General features: G+C 44.5%; 1 protein-coding gene and 2 non-coding genes across 4 annotated transcripts in view; 2 read left to right on the plus strand and 1 right to left on the minus strand.

Moving 5' to 3' along the window:
* Positions 1-17860, minus strand: part of HDAC11 (Histone deacetylase 11) — an 84861-nt gene that overhangs the window by 44616 nt on the left and 22385 nt on the right. For both annotated transcript variants that reach the window (XM_077629495.1, XM_077629494.1), the window contains exons 6-8: positions 17319-17415; positions 12021-12090; positions 7664-7773 (exon numbers count right to left, since the gene is read on the minus strand). In XM_077629495.1, coding sequence (XP_077485621.1) covers positions 7664-7773; positions 12021-12090; positions 17319-17415 — 277 coding nt within the window. The remainder of the gene's footprint in view (positions 1-7663; positions 7774-12020; positions 12091-17318; positions 17416-17860) is intronic.
* On the plus strand, positions 3116-3187 carry TRNAW-CCA (transfer RNA tryptophan (anticodon CCA)). The gene has a single exon. It is a non-coding gene; the product is annotated as a tRNA-Trp (tRNA).
* Positions 3550-3621, plus strand: TRNAW-CCA (transfer RNA tryptophan (anticodon CCA)). The gene has a single exon. It is a non-coding gene; the product is annotated as a tRNA-Trp (tRNA).

A 17860-nucleotide genomic window follows, 5' to 3' on the forward strand; every position in this document is an offset into this window, starting at 1 on the left:
TGCTTCCTTTTCCCCTCACTTCGGGGGATCCTTTTTTCCAGGCTGCAGCGACACCCTGTGGAGAGGTTCCCTCGCCCTCCTGTCAGGGCCGGCGCCCCTTCCAGTGAGAAAAAAAATTATTGGAACCTATTCTGTTTCCAACACGCTTCCAAATGATTCCAATTGGACCACTTCAGTTTCCAATTGGAATGGTGTTCTAATTGGATAGTCCAAATGGACTAACCAATTGTACCAACTTGGATTCAAATTGGTGAGCCCAATTGGTCTGCCAGGCTGCACCCAGTGTATCCATATGAATGTTTGCAATTTGAGAAACAAGGCATGCTGCAGAACTAATCTGGTTCTTATAATAACAGCTATCAGCAGCTTAACCTACTGAAGCGTTTTCACCATCTCCATCATCACTGCGGTGAAAATTAAGTTAAATAGGCAAGCGCCACTGGCCCCAGCATGAGAGCCTCATAAATGGGATATATAAGTTGGAGCAGATTAAGTGCGTTCTCTGTATGTACACATTGAGCTAATATATGTAATAGCGTCTAAATTAGTAGTGTTTCTCGTGTGCGATGTATACGTGTCTGTTGGCCCTGATTTCCATGAAAGTATGCTCATTTCAATTCCGCAGTAAAAATGTTGATTTGGCACCAGGCACAGCGTCTGCCTGCAGTCCTCACAAATCAGTTTTCCTTTTGCACATTAATAATATGTTAAATGGTAGAAATTGCTCGCTCTGCGTATTTTGCGAACCTTAATTGCATTATATTTTGTGAATACTTGCTGGGTGCAGTAACTGCCTGTCGGGTCAAATGGTTGGTCGAGTTGGGCCCAATATTGGTCGGGTGGCTAAAACACAACTGGAAATAATTGGTTCCAATTAGACCCAATTGGAACCTCCAATTGTTGCCAATGCCCAATTGGTCTGCCAGGCTGCACCCAGTGTATCCATATGAATGTTTGCAATTTGAGAAACAAGGCATGCTGCAGAACTAATCTGGTTCTTATAATAACAGCTATCAGCAGCTTAACCTACTGAAGCGTTTTCACCATCTCCATCATCACTGCGGTGAAAATTAAGTTAAATAGGCAAGCGCCACTGGCCCCAGCATGAGAGCCTCATAAATGGGATATATAAGTTGGAGCAGATTAAGTGCGTTCTCTGTATGTACACATTGAGCTAATATATGTAATAGCGTCTAAATTAGTAGTGTTTCTCGTGTGCGATGTATACGTGTCTGTTGGCCCTGATTTCCATGAAAGTATGCTCATTTCAATTCCGCAGTAAAAATGTTGATTTGGCACCAGGCACAGCGTCTGCCTGCAGTCCTCACAAATCAGTTTTCCTTTTGCACATTAATAATATGTTAAATGGTAGAAATTGCTCGCTCTGCGTATTTTGCGAACCTTAATTTCATTATATTTTGTGAATACTTGCTGGGTGCAGTAACTGCCTGTCGGGTCAAATGGTTGGTCGAGTTGGGCCCAATATTGGTCGGGTGGCTAAAACACAACTGGAAATAATTGGTTCCAATTAGACCCAATTGGAACCTCCAATTGTTGCCAATGCTTTTTTTTTTTTTACTGGGAGCTGTCAATCTTGCGTGGAATGCCAACACTCGCTCGGGCGCTCCCGGGAGGCTGCCACCGCCACTGCAGGGGTCCCTAACTACGGACATCCACCTAGTAGTGCTTGTAAGGCCCGGTCCCTTACGGCCTGATCCAAGCATATCCTGTCCCCTGTATATCCAATAAATGTTTCCACCACCACCACCCTCTGTTGGTGTGCTTGACCATGCTTGTCGGCGTGGGAATAAGGCTGATCGACTGCCAGGCTGTCGGCCTTCAGAGCCCTAATGAGCCTTGGCCCCGGCCGTCACCCGACGATTAATCCTGGCGCCATACAGTCTCTTGGAGGTCCCACAAAGGAAAGATGTCGCCGGAGATAGCGGAGCCCTTCGGAGACACGCAGCGCACTGCCACATACTGCATTAAACAGGGGTGAATTTAACAGAACGCCGATCGCGCCCCCAAACGAGATTTCTGACGTGGGGAAACCATATACGCTGACCCCCATTTTCTCGATGGAAAAAACAATACCTATATGGCTGAAATGGGACCGCCCACTCCAACCGCCCCCTTCAAGAGCGGCTTCAAGAGTGGTCGTCGAAAAGTCGGTTTGTTTTTGGAAGCTGCGCGCTATATCGAAACCACGAGACGCGTAGAAGACCAACCTTTAAAATAGATAAGAACGCATTTTTGTGCTCAGACAGATTGCAAAAATTCGCGAAAAGCATGACATCCTCTATGCCTTCGCTATAATTTCCGGTACGCCCAAATTTCCTTTTCTTTCACCAGCATCGATTCACGTGAGCTTAATTACTTCAGCAGAAACTAGGGTCCCGTTTCATCTGTGCTCGAGTGAACCGGAAAAACAGTTGTTCTGGACGAAGCAGCAGCGAATTTGATCAGACCGCCAAGCAGCTACCTCCGTTCACCACAAAGGCCGCTGAGAAACTGCGCGTCTGTCAAACGGTAAACACCGCGGCGTTCCAAACCAAACACACACGTCAACAGAGAACACGGCTCAAGCAGTTGCGATCCTGTTTTCGTTGATAATAATAATAATAATAATATTAATAATAATAATAATAATAATAATAATAATAATAATAATAATAATAATAATAATAATAATAATAATTGGTTTCCGGGGGAAAGGAAATGACGCAGTATCTGTCTCTCATACCGTCCGACACCTCAACCGCGATACAGGAGGGAGTGAAAGAAGAAAGGAAGAAATAGGTGCCGTATTAGAGGGCTCCGGAAATAATTTAGGCTACCTGGGGATCTTTAACGTAAGTACACTGACATCGCACAGCACACGGGCGCCTTTTTAGCGTTTCGGCTCCATCGAAACGCAGCTCAAGCGTCCTAACCTCTGAGCCACCGCGGCGGGTGTTGACTGTGTCTCTGGCATGAATTTCTGGCATCGGTGCAATGAACCCGAACTGTGAGGTGTGTTTTCCGCAAGTGCAAAACAAATCCACAGAACATGCCTTCAAAACCAACAGCTGTGCCCACCGACCTAGTTTTCTTCTAGGGCTTAGGCAAGACAGTTGACTCGGTGGCGCAACGGTAGCGCGTCTGACTCCAGATCAGAAGGTTGCGTGTTCGAATCACGTCCGGGTCATATTTTTTTCCTTTCCATTTTTTCTTTTTTTTTGTTTTCTGCCCGAACCCTGCCTCACGCTGCACAACTACCAGCTTCAAAGTTAGGACACCGACCGGAACTCGTGAAGCTGCACCCTTTACGGTGTTGCCTGTTCCTTGTCTGTTCTATGCGTCCGAGGGCAAACTTCCTCGATGACCGTCGCCGCAGTCAACGCCGAAATAATCTGTAAGCGCACGCACGCACACACATTCAGACGCATTCGCGCGCGCACACACACGGACGGACGGGGAAGAAATGCCACGTCGGACGCTACTTGCGTTCCGTGCGACAAGCCTTGCAGGCTACGCCGAGGACGCGTGGAAAGGACTGTTCTTAACGTTGACTCGGTGGCGCAACGGTAGCGCGTCTGACTCCAGATCAGAAGGTTGCGTGTTCGAATCACGTCCGGGTCAAGTTTTTGTTCCATTCATCGGTAACAGGTCATTTACCATATAAAAAAAAAAAATCATGACCCCGCCCGCATTCTCTGAGACACATGTGGGCTGGATGAAACCAGCCCATGTACAAGAAAAGGGCACTACCTTTTAATAGCATTCATTCTAAACTGGTGTGTCACCTAAGTCTTTGTACAATTTTTAAAAATAGGGTTTTTGAGTTAGAAGAGTGCCTTTTTTTTTTTTTTTTGGCACAGCATTGTCAGCTGTGCAGTGCACCAGAATACAGCTAAGACGTGCTAAATATAGCAAGCCGGTTAACTATATGAATAGTTAACTTTTTAACTATTACCATTAGGCTCCTTAATTATTGCGAAGCATGTAGCCCACCGTAGGTAATATCCATATCAGTTTTTAGAATTTTGAAAACGTGGTTAGCCTCGGCGCTGTGACTACAACGTTTGGCTACATCGCAGCAAAATACATGTGCTTTCAAGAAGCTGGCCGTCAAAGCAACCTCTGCAAGGGCACGTTACTAAGCTCCTCAAAATAGCCTAGGTAGCCTGGTTAGAGAGCGAAAGCTGTGGTGTATCGGGCAACTAGACGCAGCTTGGCATCTACAACGTTGAGTACATTCTGCACACTGGATATGCAGCACACCCACCTTGCCACCCTGGCAGGTGGCAATTGAATCAATGGTTGACTGCGAGAGGTTGGTCACCTAATGAACGTTGCGGCCTATTCTACCGTCCTCTACTGGCAAATCAAAAGGTCAAAGGTCAAGTGGTGTGACACCATGGTGGACCACATATGATAAGGCCTATATATAGCCAAGCTTGACTTCTGGCTCACTTGAAGGTCAACCGGCAACACACGGCGAAACCAGCTTTACCTAGCGTAGTGAATTAAGCTTTCGCTTCAACAATCCTGGCCATTAATTAGGCTGGTTATGGAACAACTCCCAGATGATTCGATCCAGACAGTATCAATTGGTTTCAGTTGGAATTGCAAGTGAAAAATATTCCGTAAACCAGTATAAACAGAACTATAACCAGTTCAGAATTTTCACTGAAATTATGCTCACCTTGTTCAGAGTGCATTTGAGCTGCCTGTCAGAGATCACTGAATAGCACCACAAGCGCTGCCCGTCCACCAGAACTGACGATGTTGCACTAGCTGCTAAGACGTTGCATAAGGTCGCACGCGAGACATGCCAACGCAGACACCAAGGTGCAGGTGGCAGATTAACACCTACACCGTCATTTCCCATTCGTGGGCATACCCGAGAGGTCTAGCCATTCATCACCACGAGTAATGCCTGCTCTGTTTTAAAGCGATAATGTTAGTGGTCCTGCTCAGTGGAAAAGCCGGTGTTGTCAGCGATGTCGGTGGTGGCTTGAGCGAAAAATTCCCTGAGTAAAGCAACATAGGTGGCAGGTGGGCCACCTAGGTCACGAGACCTCGTGGTGTCTTCACAACCTGCCCACCAGATTGTGAGCAAACTGCCCATTGTGGCAGGTGAATTGACGACTGGTCATGAGAGGTTGCTCTGGAAGACCAACCAGCAGAGCAAGAGCAGCAGACCAGAAGAGCAAGAGCAGTACCTGCCATCGCAGGGCAGTGGCACATCACTTAATCGCTGCACCACTGCACCGGGAGTGTTGTGGTGACTTTCAGCTAGTGATCTATGAATGTAAAGACGAGAATGACCAATTCCACATATCTGGGCATTAACTCATTAATGCTACCGCCTCAAACACTTAAAGGCAGTGCTTAAGTGTGCCCTCCAGTTTTTGTTACTGGCCATTGTCCATCTGCATATTGTCATTTTTTTGTTTCATAACACAAGGCGAGCTGTGCAGTGCCTATTTTCGAGGCGCTCTCACTCGGCGACAGTGTTTCTTGGTAACGAAGGGAAGGCTACGGGGCAGAACACAGTCATTCAGCAAAATACTTCAGCTGCACGAGAGTGCAGCAGGCCACCTGGCATGCTGCTTTCTCCGTCGTAGCTTCACTCCATCACTAGTGAAGCTGGCACCATTTATGGAAGCTTTGTGTAACTATAGGCATGCCGAACAAATTTGTTGCAATCAAGAAATCTATTTTGCCTTAAATTTCTAACATTGAAAGCTAGCAGTCATTTTCGTTAGGAATGTGCCTTAAATATTGAATATTGCGATTGTTTCAACAGAAATTTAATAACTGCAAGTGAAGATTACATTCCAATGCATAGGAATTTATTAGAGAAGGCATGTTTCAGTTCCGTAGCTTCTGCTCCATTGCGAGAAAAAGTTGTTGTGGAGAATAGTCTGTCCCTCAACAATACTTATCACGCGCACATAGCTATGAACAACAATGTTCACAGTGATGCAAGTTGTGCTTAAACTCAGCTGAGCCAAGCTAGACCATTCTGATTCCGGACTGACCAGTCTGAACAGTGCTTATCACTACTGCTTCCGTATGTTTCTTTCTTTCCTCCTTTTTTTTTGTTTGCATCACTATTCCCCTGAAGTGCTATAATCACTTTTCTCTTCAAGTTCTTGCAAGCTTGCCTGTAGCCACTGCAGTAAGCAGGAGAAGTGAACGGACCACAGAGGCGAATTAAGAATTTTATTTCTTCACACTTGTCTTAGCAGTAACGATATACCTGGTCAGTAGAAGTTAAGCATGGTAGACTGCACTAGTCATATGCAAGTCATTTTGTGACCGGAAATAAAACTTTATAAACTTGGTCTCATGGTCCATTTACTCCAGGTGGCGAGAGCGTGAAGTGTTTCCTTGTATGTATGCATGGGGCACTACACCCAAGAACCAAGGATTAAAAAAAAAAAAAGAAAGCTGGCACATGTTGCAGAAATGAAACTGTTCTTGGTGATCACCCAGTGCAAGCAGGAGTAGTTCCTGCTTCACAATAACCAAAGCCGCCCAATAATTAAATAGTTCACACCAGCCAATTGCCTTTTGAACAGTTACTGAGAAAGTTTGTAAAACATTAAACATACACAAAATGCCAATCACTGAAAAGCACAGCCTCGGTTATACAACCACAGCTGACATAAATTTCACAGATATAAATTCATAAAATTTCCCTGTCCATATACATTGCGTACAGTGTGTAAAATCTCGGGTGTTCCGAACATTTTCCCATGCCTCTAAGGATGATGTTAACCCCAGGAAGTGTGATCACATTCACAAGTAGCACGAAGTGCTACCCTCACCTCATTAATTCCTTGATTTCCAGTCATGCCGTATGCACAAGCAGTGAGCTCTGGTGTGTGACCATAAATAAATCCCATCAGCTGTAAATAGATCTGAGTGAACATAATTTACATGCTCCAGCTTGTGGATTTTAAGAAGGCGATAGACGAGCTAGCTGAATTTGAGCTAACTGAAACTCCCGGGCGAGATTTTCAACCAGCCCGGCCCATGCAACAGCCTCCTAAACACGTTTAGCAGCAACAGAAGGGGGTACTATACCAGCATCATGGTACAAAATAAGCATCAGCACAAATGCAGGCGCAGGAGAGGAAACACCTTTCATTTAATTAATTCATTTTAATGCGGTTTCGTTCTAGCCAACTATTTCAATACCCTATTTCGTGCATTCTGGCAGATGCTGCATGGTGCCAGGCTGCTTATATCTGCTCCCCAGACTTACATGTGCTAGCACAGGAAAGGAAGCACGAAGAATAGACGAAAATGACTGAACAGCGCTAACAGACAGGACAGAAGAGAAGAACACGAACATATATGCTGTTGTTCTCTTTCGTTTTTCTCTTCTGTACTTCTTGTTTTCCGTCCTGTCTGTTAGTGCTGCAGGGTATGTTGCTGGGCTAGTTGTTAGTTGTCGAACAGCATGGAATCGCAGTGCTGGCAGACAAGGACACAGAGAGATCACACGTACACAGCGCAAATGTGTGTGTGTGTTCTCTCTGTGTCCCTGTCTGCCAGCACTGCGATTCCATGCTGTTAGTGCTGTTCAGTCATTTCCAACAACACGCACCAAGCAGCCTGACTAAGCCCTCTTCTTGGATGGAGAACAGATGCCTACACACACTCACCTTCTCGGAGATGTTGAGGTGTCCCAGCATGTCACCACTGAGGACATCTGTGCCAGCATTGTAGACGACCAGGTCGGCACTGAACTCAGTCAGGGCAAGCTGCAGGTGGCTGCAAGAGACACAGACCACATCGCACTCTGTCCACGATTGTTTGTGGAGGCAGAAGACAACTATGACCAGTCCATTTTAACTTAAAACCTGGAGTATGAGGATATAGGTGGCACACACATGACATAGGCACAGCTTTTGTATGTGCTCAATATATCAGGTGTTTCAGGGAAGCCGATCACTAATTTTTAAAAATAAGGTGTTTAAGGCAAAGAGAAGCTTTTCGCAACATAGTAATACCAGTGTTGGCAGACCTCAAAAAACAGACCATGTTCACTAGTAAAGTGATTAACTAAATTATAATAGTTCACTTCTTAACTATTATCGATTGGCCATTAGTAATTAACAACCATATCAGTTTTTAGAATTTTGAAAAATTAATGTAATTGCCCTCAGCACTGTGGCTCATATTTCTATTAGATACGTGCACTGGAGGGGTTGTTTGCCTGCATGCGTTTCAATAGCACATGTATTTCTAACACAATGTAGCAAAAATTAGTTGAACCATAGCAGTGAGGCCAATCACATTTTCTAAATTTGAAAAACTGATATGTCTATTCTAATGTCCGGCTAAACATCTCTACTTGCAATCAGGTGCCTATCGGTAATATTTAAATAGTTAACTATTAGAATTTAGTTAATCACTTTACTAGCTAGCATGATTCACCTGTTTTTTGACGCCCACCAACACTGGTATTACTATGCCACAAAAAGCTTCTCCTTACCTCAAAAATCCTATTTTAAAATTAGTGACTGGCTTCCCTGAAACATAATACTGCATGTTCATGCCACTGCCTCAGCAAATGAATGTTTCGACTCCCTGAATAATGTTGGGTAGCAGTGGGCCATAATTTGAAAGCTTGGAACATATATTACTGCAAGCGACCTCATTTTCACAAAGACTAAATTTTAACAGTCCTGAGAACAATTTGGGCAAAATGTCAACCCATAATTGTGCAAAACAAAAAACAATGCTCTACATATATGCATCCTTTTCCTCCTCCATGAAATCTCTGGAAGCCAGCAACGACCAGAAGTCAACAGAGCTTTTGGCAGATGTTTTGGCAGTCGAATTGAACAAGGTCAGTCTTCCTGGATGAGTCCAGGGAACTCATGAACCCCAATAGCGACTGTAGCCCGGTAGTAACTTAGAGACCAGCTAACGATGTCCCAGTTAGGATCTCTTTGTTCGCAGCCGTGAAAGCGATTAAAGCCGCTTAGATGGCAATGGGAGTGCATTACGAATTGCTTGAGTGGGGTAGGATTTATGCACCCAGGAAGACAGAGGACGCAGTCGGACACCCACGAGTTCCGATGCAATTGGACTTGAGGCAGTGTGTCATTGAAAGCTGGCCGGGTACAAATTTTTATAGTGTGACTTGCGCCGGTGATGACACTGACATAGCAGAGCCATACACCGACGCGGCTAAAGTATGCGAGCATAAGCACTCCCAAACTACCAGGAAAAAGAATATTACGGAGAAGATGCTGAGAAGGCCGACCTAGCACCTGCTGCCGTCAACGATTCCACCACGATTAATTGCATTGCATCCCCATAGCAGCTAGCTTGTTAGCATGAAGTGTATCGGCGAGGAGCACCTGACTTCCCTGGCAAGCTTGGGAAGCGCCACGATATGATAGGGTTTACCTTTAAGAAAGAGAGGCATATAAGGAGCTTGTTAAAAATAAATGGCGCTTGTGTCTGGGTTTGTACTTTGGCTGTAATATGGGCTGTCCACTTATTACGAACCTTGGATACAACAAACGCAATCTGAGTGACCATCAGGTTCGTTATAAGTGGGCTCGACTGTATTGCGGTAACTTTTGTATGGCAGCAAGTTTGACAACTTGCCTGGTTCAGCCGCACGTGACATAAACTCATAGTCACCTGCACCGAGATCAACGAACTGAATGCCGCCTTGTGCCAGGTTGAGGGTAGCAGTGGCATCATAAAAGGCCCACACACCTTTTGCACCACGTCATGGTGCTTTCCTCTGCAGACAACAAATGGCCTTTTGGCGAAAACCAGGCGTTTCAGTTCCTCAACCTTGTCACAGACGATGAAGGGTTTGCACAATGCGCAGCTGAACCAGGTAAGTACCGTTGTCAAACTTATCATGAGACATGTGCAGCAGAGAATGTCTCAATATTACCTAGAGGGAAAGCTGGTGCCATCGTCTAAGTGAGTGTCTTAAAGAGCACTTCATCCACAGTCGGAAGGTCGATCGGGAACACAGCATAGCGGACTTGGCTTGGCCCTATAATAAAACTACGACTGCAGAATTACAAATTTTCGCAAATTATATATGTAGCTAGGAAGCGTTGTTTTACAATAAATATGTGCTCTAATAGAATAAGTTTACTGTACGTTGCAATAAATGAGCAGAAAAAAAAAACATAGGCGTAAACAAGCACCGAATTTGCTCATGGCAAGAGAGGGCTTTCTGTTCATACTGCCAAATATAGCTTAGCCTCTTTGAAAATAATTTTTTTGCTTTTAACAGATGCACTTTTCACAACAAATATTCTTTCAAAAAACTGTCAGCATTTAAAGTACTACACTTTAGAAGCTTTCATTTTTACATTGTGAAAAACAGGAATGTTTCACTGGTATAGTCTGCTCATTGCGTGGGGCGTGCCCTTGGTCCATGCATAGGCTATGTGCGTGCCGTGAGAAACTTGCCCGAGCCACCCGCTTTTCTATAAGAAACTAGTCTGCCGCACACTAAGTACTAGCTCTCAGCATGTCCTGGTGTTGCACTTAGATTTTGCCAAGAAAAACGTGAATTAGCAAGCACAAACCTCTCCTACCACAAGTAAGTGACGGCCGTGTTCATGCTGACAAGTGCAACATGCAGGTATTTGAGTGAAGTAAGTCATGAAGTGGAAGTCGTTCCTGCATGCAATGCACAGCCACTGCTGGTCTTTGAAATGAATTAAACGCAATCCTTGGCAAGTATAAGTTGCACCTGTCGAAGCACTTTGCGCTTTTAAAAGACGTGTCTCCAAGACTCCTACGAGAAATGTGCAGAGTGGTCATGGCAGCAAACTGCCGCATTCTCAGTTCACAAGAAATCTTGTTCCCTTCTTCCACATTTTAGTGCACAGGTAGCACAGGTTCCCGGTGAGCAAAACCCAGCATGCTGCGTAAGTGGCTCCCAGTGATGGGGCAAACGGACTTTAGGCCTAGCAGGCACCTGACACTGCTCAGCTCACTTCGAGTCAAGTGCCTTCGGATGCTTCGGATCTCAAATGAACTGTGTGCATAGCTGCACTACACAACCACAAAGCACACAAAACATCAGTTAAAACGGCAATCGTGAAAACGAAGCTGATCAACCTAAAAAATCAATCCGTAGCACAATCAACAAGCCGCTAGATGTCAATACAATGTGCTGTCTTCCCGGCATGCTAGTGTACAGTAGGAAACTCCATGATGCACAGTTCCGCTGCAATCGAACAAGGAGTTCAGGCAAAGAAATTTGTGAGAGTTTTCATCATAAAGATGCACAATACTGTATAGCAGCCACTAGCTGACAGGCCCGACAGATCGTCCTTATGGCATGTAGGATATACCGTCCCAGAGCTGCACCTGGGCTATGAGAGAACGCTTAACAGATGGCTCCAGAATAATTTCCACCACCTGGTACCTTCTTTGTTGCCCATGTGTGTCTAAATGTGACTGCCAAAGCTGGGATTCAATCCCATGACCTTGAGCTCAGAAAGCAAATGGCATGGCCACCGCACTGGGTCCTACTCCAGCATTTAGTACCGTGCTTCACACTGCAATATTGCACTGATGTTTGTTCAGCTCAATTTGGCATTACACCCGAAAGACCCAGCACCAGTTTTAACCTACCATGAACACCTTTCCCTAGAGGACAACAACAGATATAACTTTATGCAACAGGTTTGACCTGGTTAAGTTACCTAAGGGTAGAGTTGATGGTAGTGAAGGAGTGTTTACATCTCATTCAGTGCCAATACAATTGGAGATATTTTTTTAATCATGCACAACACCGTTTAGGATGGTCATAAGCGAACGCAGAATAAGAACCCTTCAAGTCAGCTGATTTAGTTGAAGAAGCTGAACAACCTGCAATCAACAGACTGTTGTTAATAAAGAACTCATGTTTGTTCAAAGTTTAAGGTGAAACATATCCTGCAGCTAGCTATACAGGCATATCGGCTAGCAAGATCTTCTTCAGCTAAACCTGGCACACACAGCAAGCACTTTTCTCCACTCACTCGTCCACCAGTTTGAGATAGGCTTCGTCCGAGGTGCCAGGCCGCAGCTCTACTCTGCGTCGAATGGCCCCTGCACAGAACACGCCCAAAGTGCCCCAGCATGCCAGTCATCAGATGTAGGGAAAAGGGGCACATAAAACTCTGATTACCACTGATTATGAATCACAGCACAATCTCCACACAGCTGCTCAACGATCTTAAATACTGTACGAATCGTTAATTTCATTTCATTTCATTTTATTACCTTAAAGACCCCTCGCGGGGTATTACATAAGGGGTGGGATTAGCAGGAAAAGGCACAAAACAATGCCATTAGTGATCATGAACAAAAAATGTTGTTTAGATTGTTTGCAAATGATGAAGGACAGGTGATGTCGACGATGTGCTGGGGAAGGCCGTTCCAATCCTTAGCTGCACGTGGGAAGAAGGAGGCTGAAAAAGTAACAGTTCGGGCACGTGGGCGAAAAACTTGAAGCGTGTGGCTAGTGCGATGAGAAATGTATGATGCTGGCGTGATGTAAGGGGCACGGTTAAGTGATGAGTAAAAGAACTTGTGGTACAGTGATAGCGTGGCTATGCGACGACGAACGGAAAGAGGCGATAGTGCTGATTTGGTTTTTAAGGCTGAAACACTGACGTCGTAGGAGTAAGAAGAATGAATGAACCTTGTAGCGCGGTTTTGAACGGCTTCTAGATCGTTTACGAGGTTAATATGATGCGGGTCCCATATGGCGGATGCATATTCAAGTTTAGGTCTAATGAGTGACTTGTAGGCGAGCAATTTCATGTGATGTGAGGTGAGGCGAAGGTGACGTTTAAGAAATCCCAGAGTTTTGTTAGCCGATGATATCACGTTAGTAACATGTGCATTCCATGTTAGGTCATTAGATAATGTGACGCCTAAGTATTTGAAAGATGATACAGATTCTACGAACTCGTTAGCGATTTTGTATTGGAAGGCATGAGTCTTTTTGCGACGGGTGATGGAAAGAAGCTTGCATTTGCTAGGGTTGAGGGTCATAAGCCAATCTGCGCACCACTGTTCAATTTGGTTAAGGTCCTGCTGGAGGGCTTCATGATCAGTTATGTTTGTTACTTGGCGGTAAATTACGCAGTCGTCAGCGAACATTCGAATTTGGCAGGATACGTATTGAGGGAGATCATTAATATATATTAAAAACAATAGGGGTGCAAGAACAGAGCCTTGTGGGACGCCGGATGTTACAGGGAGAGGGTTGGAAGACTGGTTATTTACAATGACTGACTGAAAGCGATTTCTTAAGAAGGCCTTGATCCAGTTTAGTACGTTAGGATGAATGTTTAGAATAGAAAGTTTTTGTATTAAACGTTGATGTGGAACTTTATCAAATGCTTTAGCGTAATCCAGAAAGATGGCGTCAACTTGAAGGTTAGCGTCCAGGTTAGTATGTAAGTCGTTGAGGAACATGGCTAGTTGTGTTTCGCATGAATACCCCTTGCGGAAACCGTGCTGGGATGGATGGAAGAAATTGTTAGCGTCTAAGAAGTCCATTACCTGAGAGTATATGACATGTTCCATGATCTTGCAGGGGACGCTAGTTAAAGAAATAGGACGGTAGTTCAGAGGGGAATTTTTGTCACCTGATTTGTAGAGTGGAACGACCTTCCCAACTTTCCAGTTTTCCGGAATGAGACCTGTAGAGAGTGATTGCGAAAACAATAATTCAAGATACACTGCACTGATACATTTTGTGTTTTTTAGTAGTTTAGTGTTTATCTCGTCGATGCCGGCTGACGAGGAAAGTTTCATTTTCTCGATTAAAGACGAGATGCCAGTTGAAGAAAAAGTTATTGCGTCCATCGGTGAGGTGGCATTAGTAGGAGGTATTCTTGGAGGCGGGTTGCGCTCCTGGGTGAAAATTGACGAGAACGCCGTATTGAAGATGTTAGCGCATTCTATGTCGGAGGCTTGAATACCGGATGCATGAGTGAGAGTTACTGAGTGTGATGGTGCGGGATTGATAACGCGCCAAAATTTTTTGGGGTTATCGCATAGCATGCGCGGTAGGTCGCTGTTAAAAAATGAGTGTTTAGCGTTGGTGACGGAAGTCAAGTATTCTTTTTCGGCTGAAAAGTATTTCTCCCACGCTTCGGAATTGCTTTTAAATTTGGCAGCGCGAAAAAGCCGCTTCTTTTTATTCTCCAGTCTTTTTAGTGTCTTAGAAAACCAGGGTTTAGAGCGATTTTCACGAAAAGTTATTCTAGGGATAAATTTTTGCGTTAGTTCATGAAGTTTATTTTTAAATATTAGCCAATTCTCGTTAACAGATCTCTGGTTATAACCGGCTTCGAAGAGTGGGAAAAAAATGCTCAGTTCATGATTAATGGCATTGTAGTTGCCCTTGTCATACAGGGTGATTGTTTTCTTTTGTGTTTCATGGCGCTCGGTGCGGAAGGAAAAATCGGCTTGAATGACTTTATGGTCGCTAATGGGCTCTAAGTATGTAATGGATGACAAACTGTCAGGATGAGAGCTTAGTATTAAGTCTAAAATGTTGCTCGAATCGCCTGCGGTGCGTGTTGGGCTGGTTACTAGTTGGTAAAGATTAAAGTTCAAACAAACATCTAGAAAATCCCTTGATTCTGCACTGATTGGCTGTGAATGAGAACGGTTGAGCCAGTTTATTCCTGGATAATTAAAATCACCAAACAGAAGAATATGCGCGTTCGGGTAAGATATCATGAGCTGGTTTAGCATATTGTTAAGTTCACGAGAAAAGTTTGGGCTAGAATGCGGAGGCCTATAACACACGCCGATTATGACTGAATGCGGTGAAGTACGGCACAAAAGCCACAGTATCTCTAAGTTAGATGGGAGACGGACGGGTGAACAAGATAATTCTGGTCCAGCAGCGATCAGCACGCCACCCCCTCGAGAATCTGTGCGGTCCTTCCGATAAACAGAAAAATTCGGCAAATCGGCAATAACTTCAGCATCAGTGATATCATTAGTAAGCCAGGTTTCAGTTAGTAACAGCATACTGCTGTTAGATGATATGACTAAGCTAGACACGCGTTCTCGTTTCGGCATAAGACTGCGAATATTAGTGTAGGTTACAGAGAACGAAAGATGATTGCTTGGTAAAGTGCGGGGACGGGTATTGATTACATTTGGGGGAGGTAACCGCTATGGTATCTCTTTAACCATCTGTGATGAGATATCGTACATGTAACGCTTAGCTCCAATGTGCAATGTCTTGTAGCGAAGTGAAAATTTAGCTTTTTTGGCTTTGGCGAATACTACAAGGTGGCTACGCGCGGTTTGGACGGAACGAGAGAAGTCTTCGCCGATGCTATAGGATGTGTTCTTTAGTTTCCGGGCATTTGAGAGAATATTGTCTTTAGTTTTGTAGGACGTGAATTTGGTTATTATTGGGCGGCAGCGGTCGTCAGAGTGGCGTCCAAGGCGATGTGCGCGTTCTATTTCTTTAGGGTCGATTGATATGTTAAGGCGATCCTGGCAGTGACGAATGATGATTTCTTCAGCCTCAGCATATGTTTCGGCCGCATTAGTGTCTTCAAGGCCATAAAATATTAGATTATTCCGCCGCGATCGATTTTCGGCGTCGTCTAGGCGTGTTTCTAGTGCAGAGACTAAGCTGGCTGTCTGGGCGGCGTTAGTTCGGACAGTATCAAGGTCTGTTTGTAAGGTTTTTAGGGTTTGGTAGTGGTTCTCGAGATCAGTCATTCTTTCGTTCAGATTGGAGATGGTTTGGTTTGTCGTTAGTAGTTGGGTTTTTAGTTCACCCACATCAGCGATGAGTTGAGATTGACTGGCTGAAATTTTTTGCAGCTCGGCAAGAATGGCGACAGAATCAGGACCGGGGTTAGTTTCAATATCACCGGATAACAACAACAGAAGAGAACGGGCAAAATCGGCAGCGATAGCACTCAGACACTGTGGGCTTGGTAGCTGCACTAAGAAGTAGTTACTAGTTTTCTTAGCGAACAGGCTGTATTGTTCACCAACCTGCATTGTCAGGAAGAGCGGATTAGTGGTCTTTGCCATGGCACAGCCACCAAGCCCACGAAGTGTCGTTGACGGATGCAGCGGTTTTATAGCTGAAGATGATGATGTTGACTGTGATGGGGCGATCCAGGAGGCAGCGAGGGTTGGGCAGATCCGTGGCGGCGTGTCGACGGCAGCGGTGACGTTGACGCAGCCAGCCCCAAATCCGCCGCAGCCAAGATAAATCGGTAGGGATGACGAACCCGACTAATTGTGTGTGACTAATTGGTGTCTCGGTGCTATCCGACTGAGAGCAGTGAACGGAACCACAATATATCCAAGAGCCGATACTTAATGACCCCTGCATGTTTTTGCACTGTGTAGGTGTACTAGAGTGGCTTGCAGTGGTCCCACAGACTGACAGTGGTCACACAGTCCCCACAGTTACTATCATGTTCTGCAGCAATTTACGCAATCTTCAAGACATGTTACTCAGTGGAGCAGTCGGATACCATTAATACTCTAGTATATGCAGCCCTACGTGCAAAACTGTACATATCAAAGCCTACAGACCATACATAGTCGGATGTGCAGCGTTTCCTGTGAGCACCTGACATATACTACACATATTATCACCCCCACATGCATTATGTTTGGTGCACAGCTCACAGCAGTTGGAACAGAAAAACGTTCCATGAAAGCCCAATACTGAAACACTGGAAGCATTTGTCTGAAATAGTATGCACCATGACATAGGCAAGACAAAGTCTGTGTTAGTTCAGTGCATCCAGTTTGTGAATAAACCATTAAATTTAGCCAACTGTATGAACAATTTATCATATCTACTCATTAAAAAATTATAAAAATCCACACGGTAATATATATGTACTAATTAGTAAACATTTATATTCTGACATTAAATGTGGATTTGTTCATTATGCAAATAGATATGCCACAGTCAGGGAATCAGATTTTTCTTTTTTTGAAATTATATAAGAACTCATTTTGCTGGTTAATTGTAATAAGAATTCCAAATGCATGTTTCAATTTACTTGAGAACCTTATCATCATATAAGTGCATTTAACAACAACAAGCAAGGACAGATGAAAACAATGCACTCAAGAACATAATGCCTTAAGTGATCGACCGTACTCATGTGGTATGGCTACGCAATAAAATAGGATCACAAAATTAATACTCAGCTAGTGAAAATTTTGCCTCGTGTTTCCCAGTGTAGCTTAGCAGTACAGCACACTATACACGCTCATCTTCCAATGACAACTGCCAGCCTGTCCCATAAATCACGCACCTTTGGCATACTCGTCGCCCGGGTAGATGGCCCGGTTGTACACGTCCATTATGTACACGTCCATGTCACCCAGGAAGTCCCGTGCATAGCCATTACCCTGCGACACATAATAAATTACCAGAATTGGGTCCTTGTTGTCTGTTCATGAGCAATCAAAACTGACAAGATTTACAGGGCCACTCATTTGACGCATCAGAAGAACAGCAAGTTTGAGGCACACATATGGAAGCTGAAGCTTGAGAGCCAGCGATCAGCAACAGATATCCATATAGCTCATGTCCTCTTAGGAGCACGCCAGTCTGTATGAGACACACATCCTGTAGAAGGTCATTGTGTTGTCCTTAAACGGGACACTGAGGACAACGCCATCGAATTTTCTTTCTTGATAAGAAACACTTTTGTGGCTTTTCCTGGCTGTCCTAATGCTTGTCCAGGAGGAAAAGAAGCATTTATTGGCACGTAAATTGGAGTGAAAGATATTCCCTCCACCAAATACAAAATTACCTGGTATCAAGCCTAAAAATACTCTAAGACCACCAGTT

Source organism: Amblyomma americanum, chromosome 7 (genome assembly GCF_052857255.1).
Source record: "Amblyomma americanum isolate KBUSLIRL-KWMA chromosome 7, ASM5285725v1, whole genome shotgun sequence".
Classification (NCBI taxonomy): Eukaryota; Metazoa; Arthropoda; class Arachnida; order Ixodida; family Ixodidae; genus Amblyomma; species Amblyomma americanum.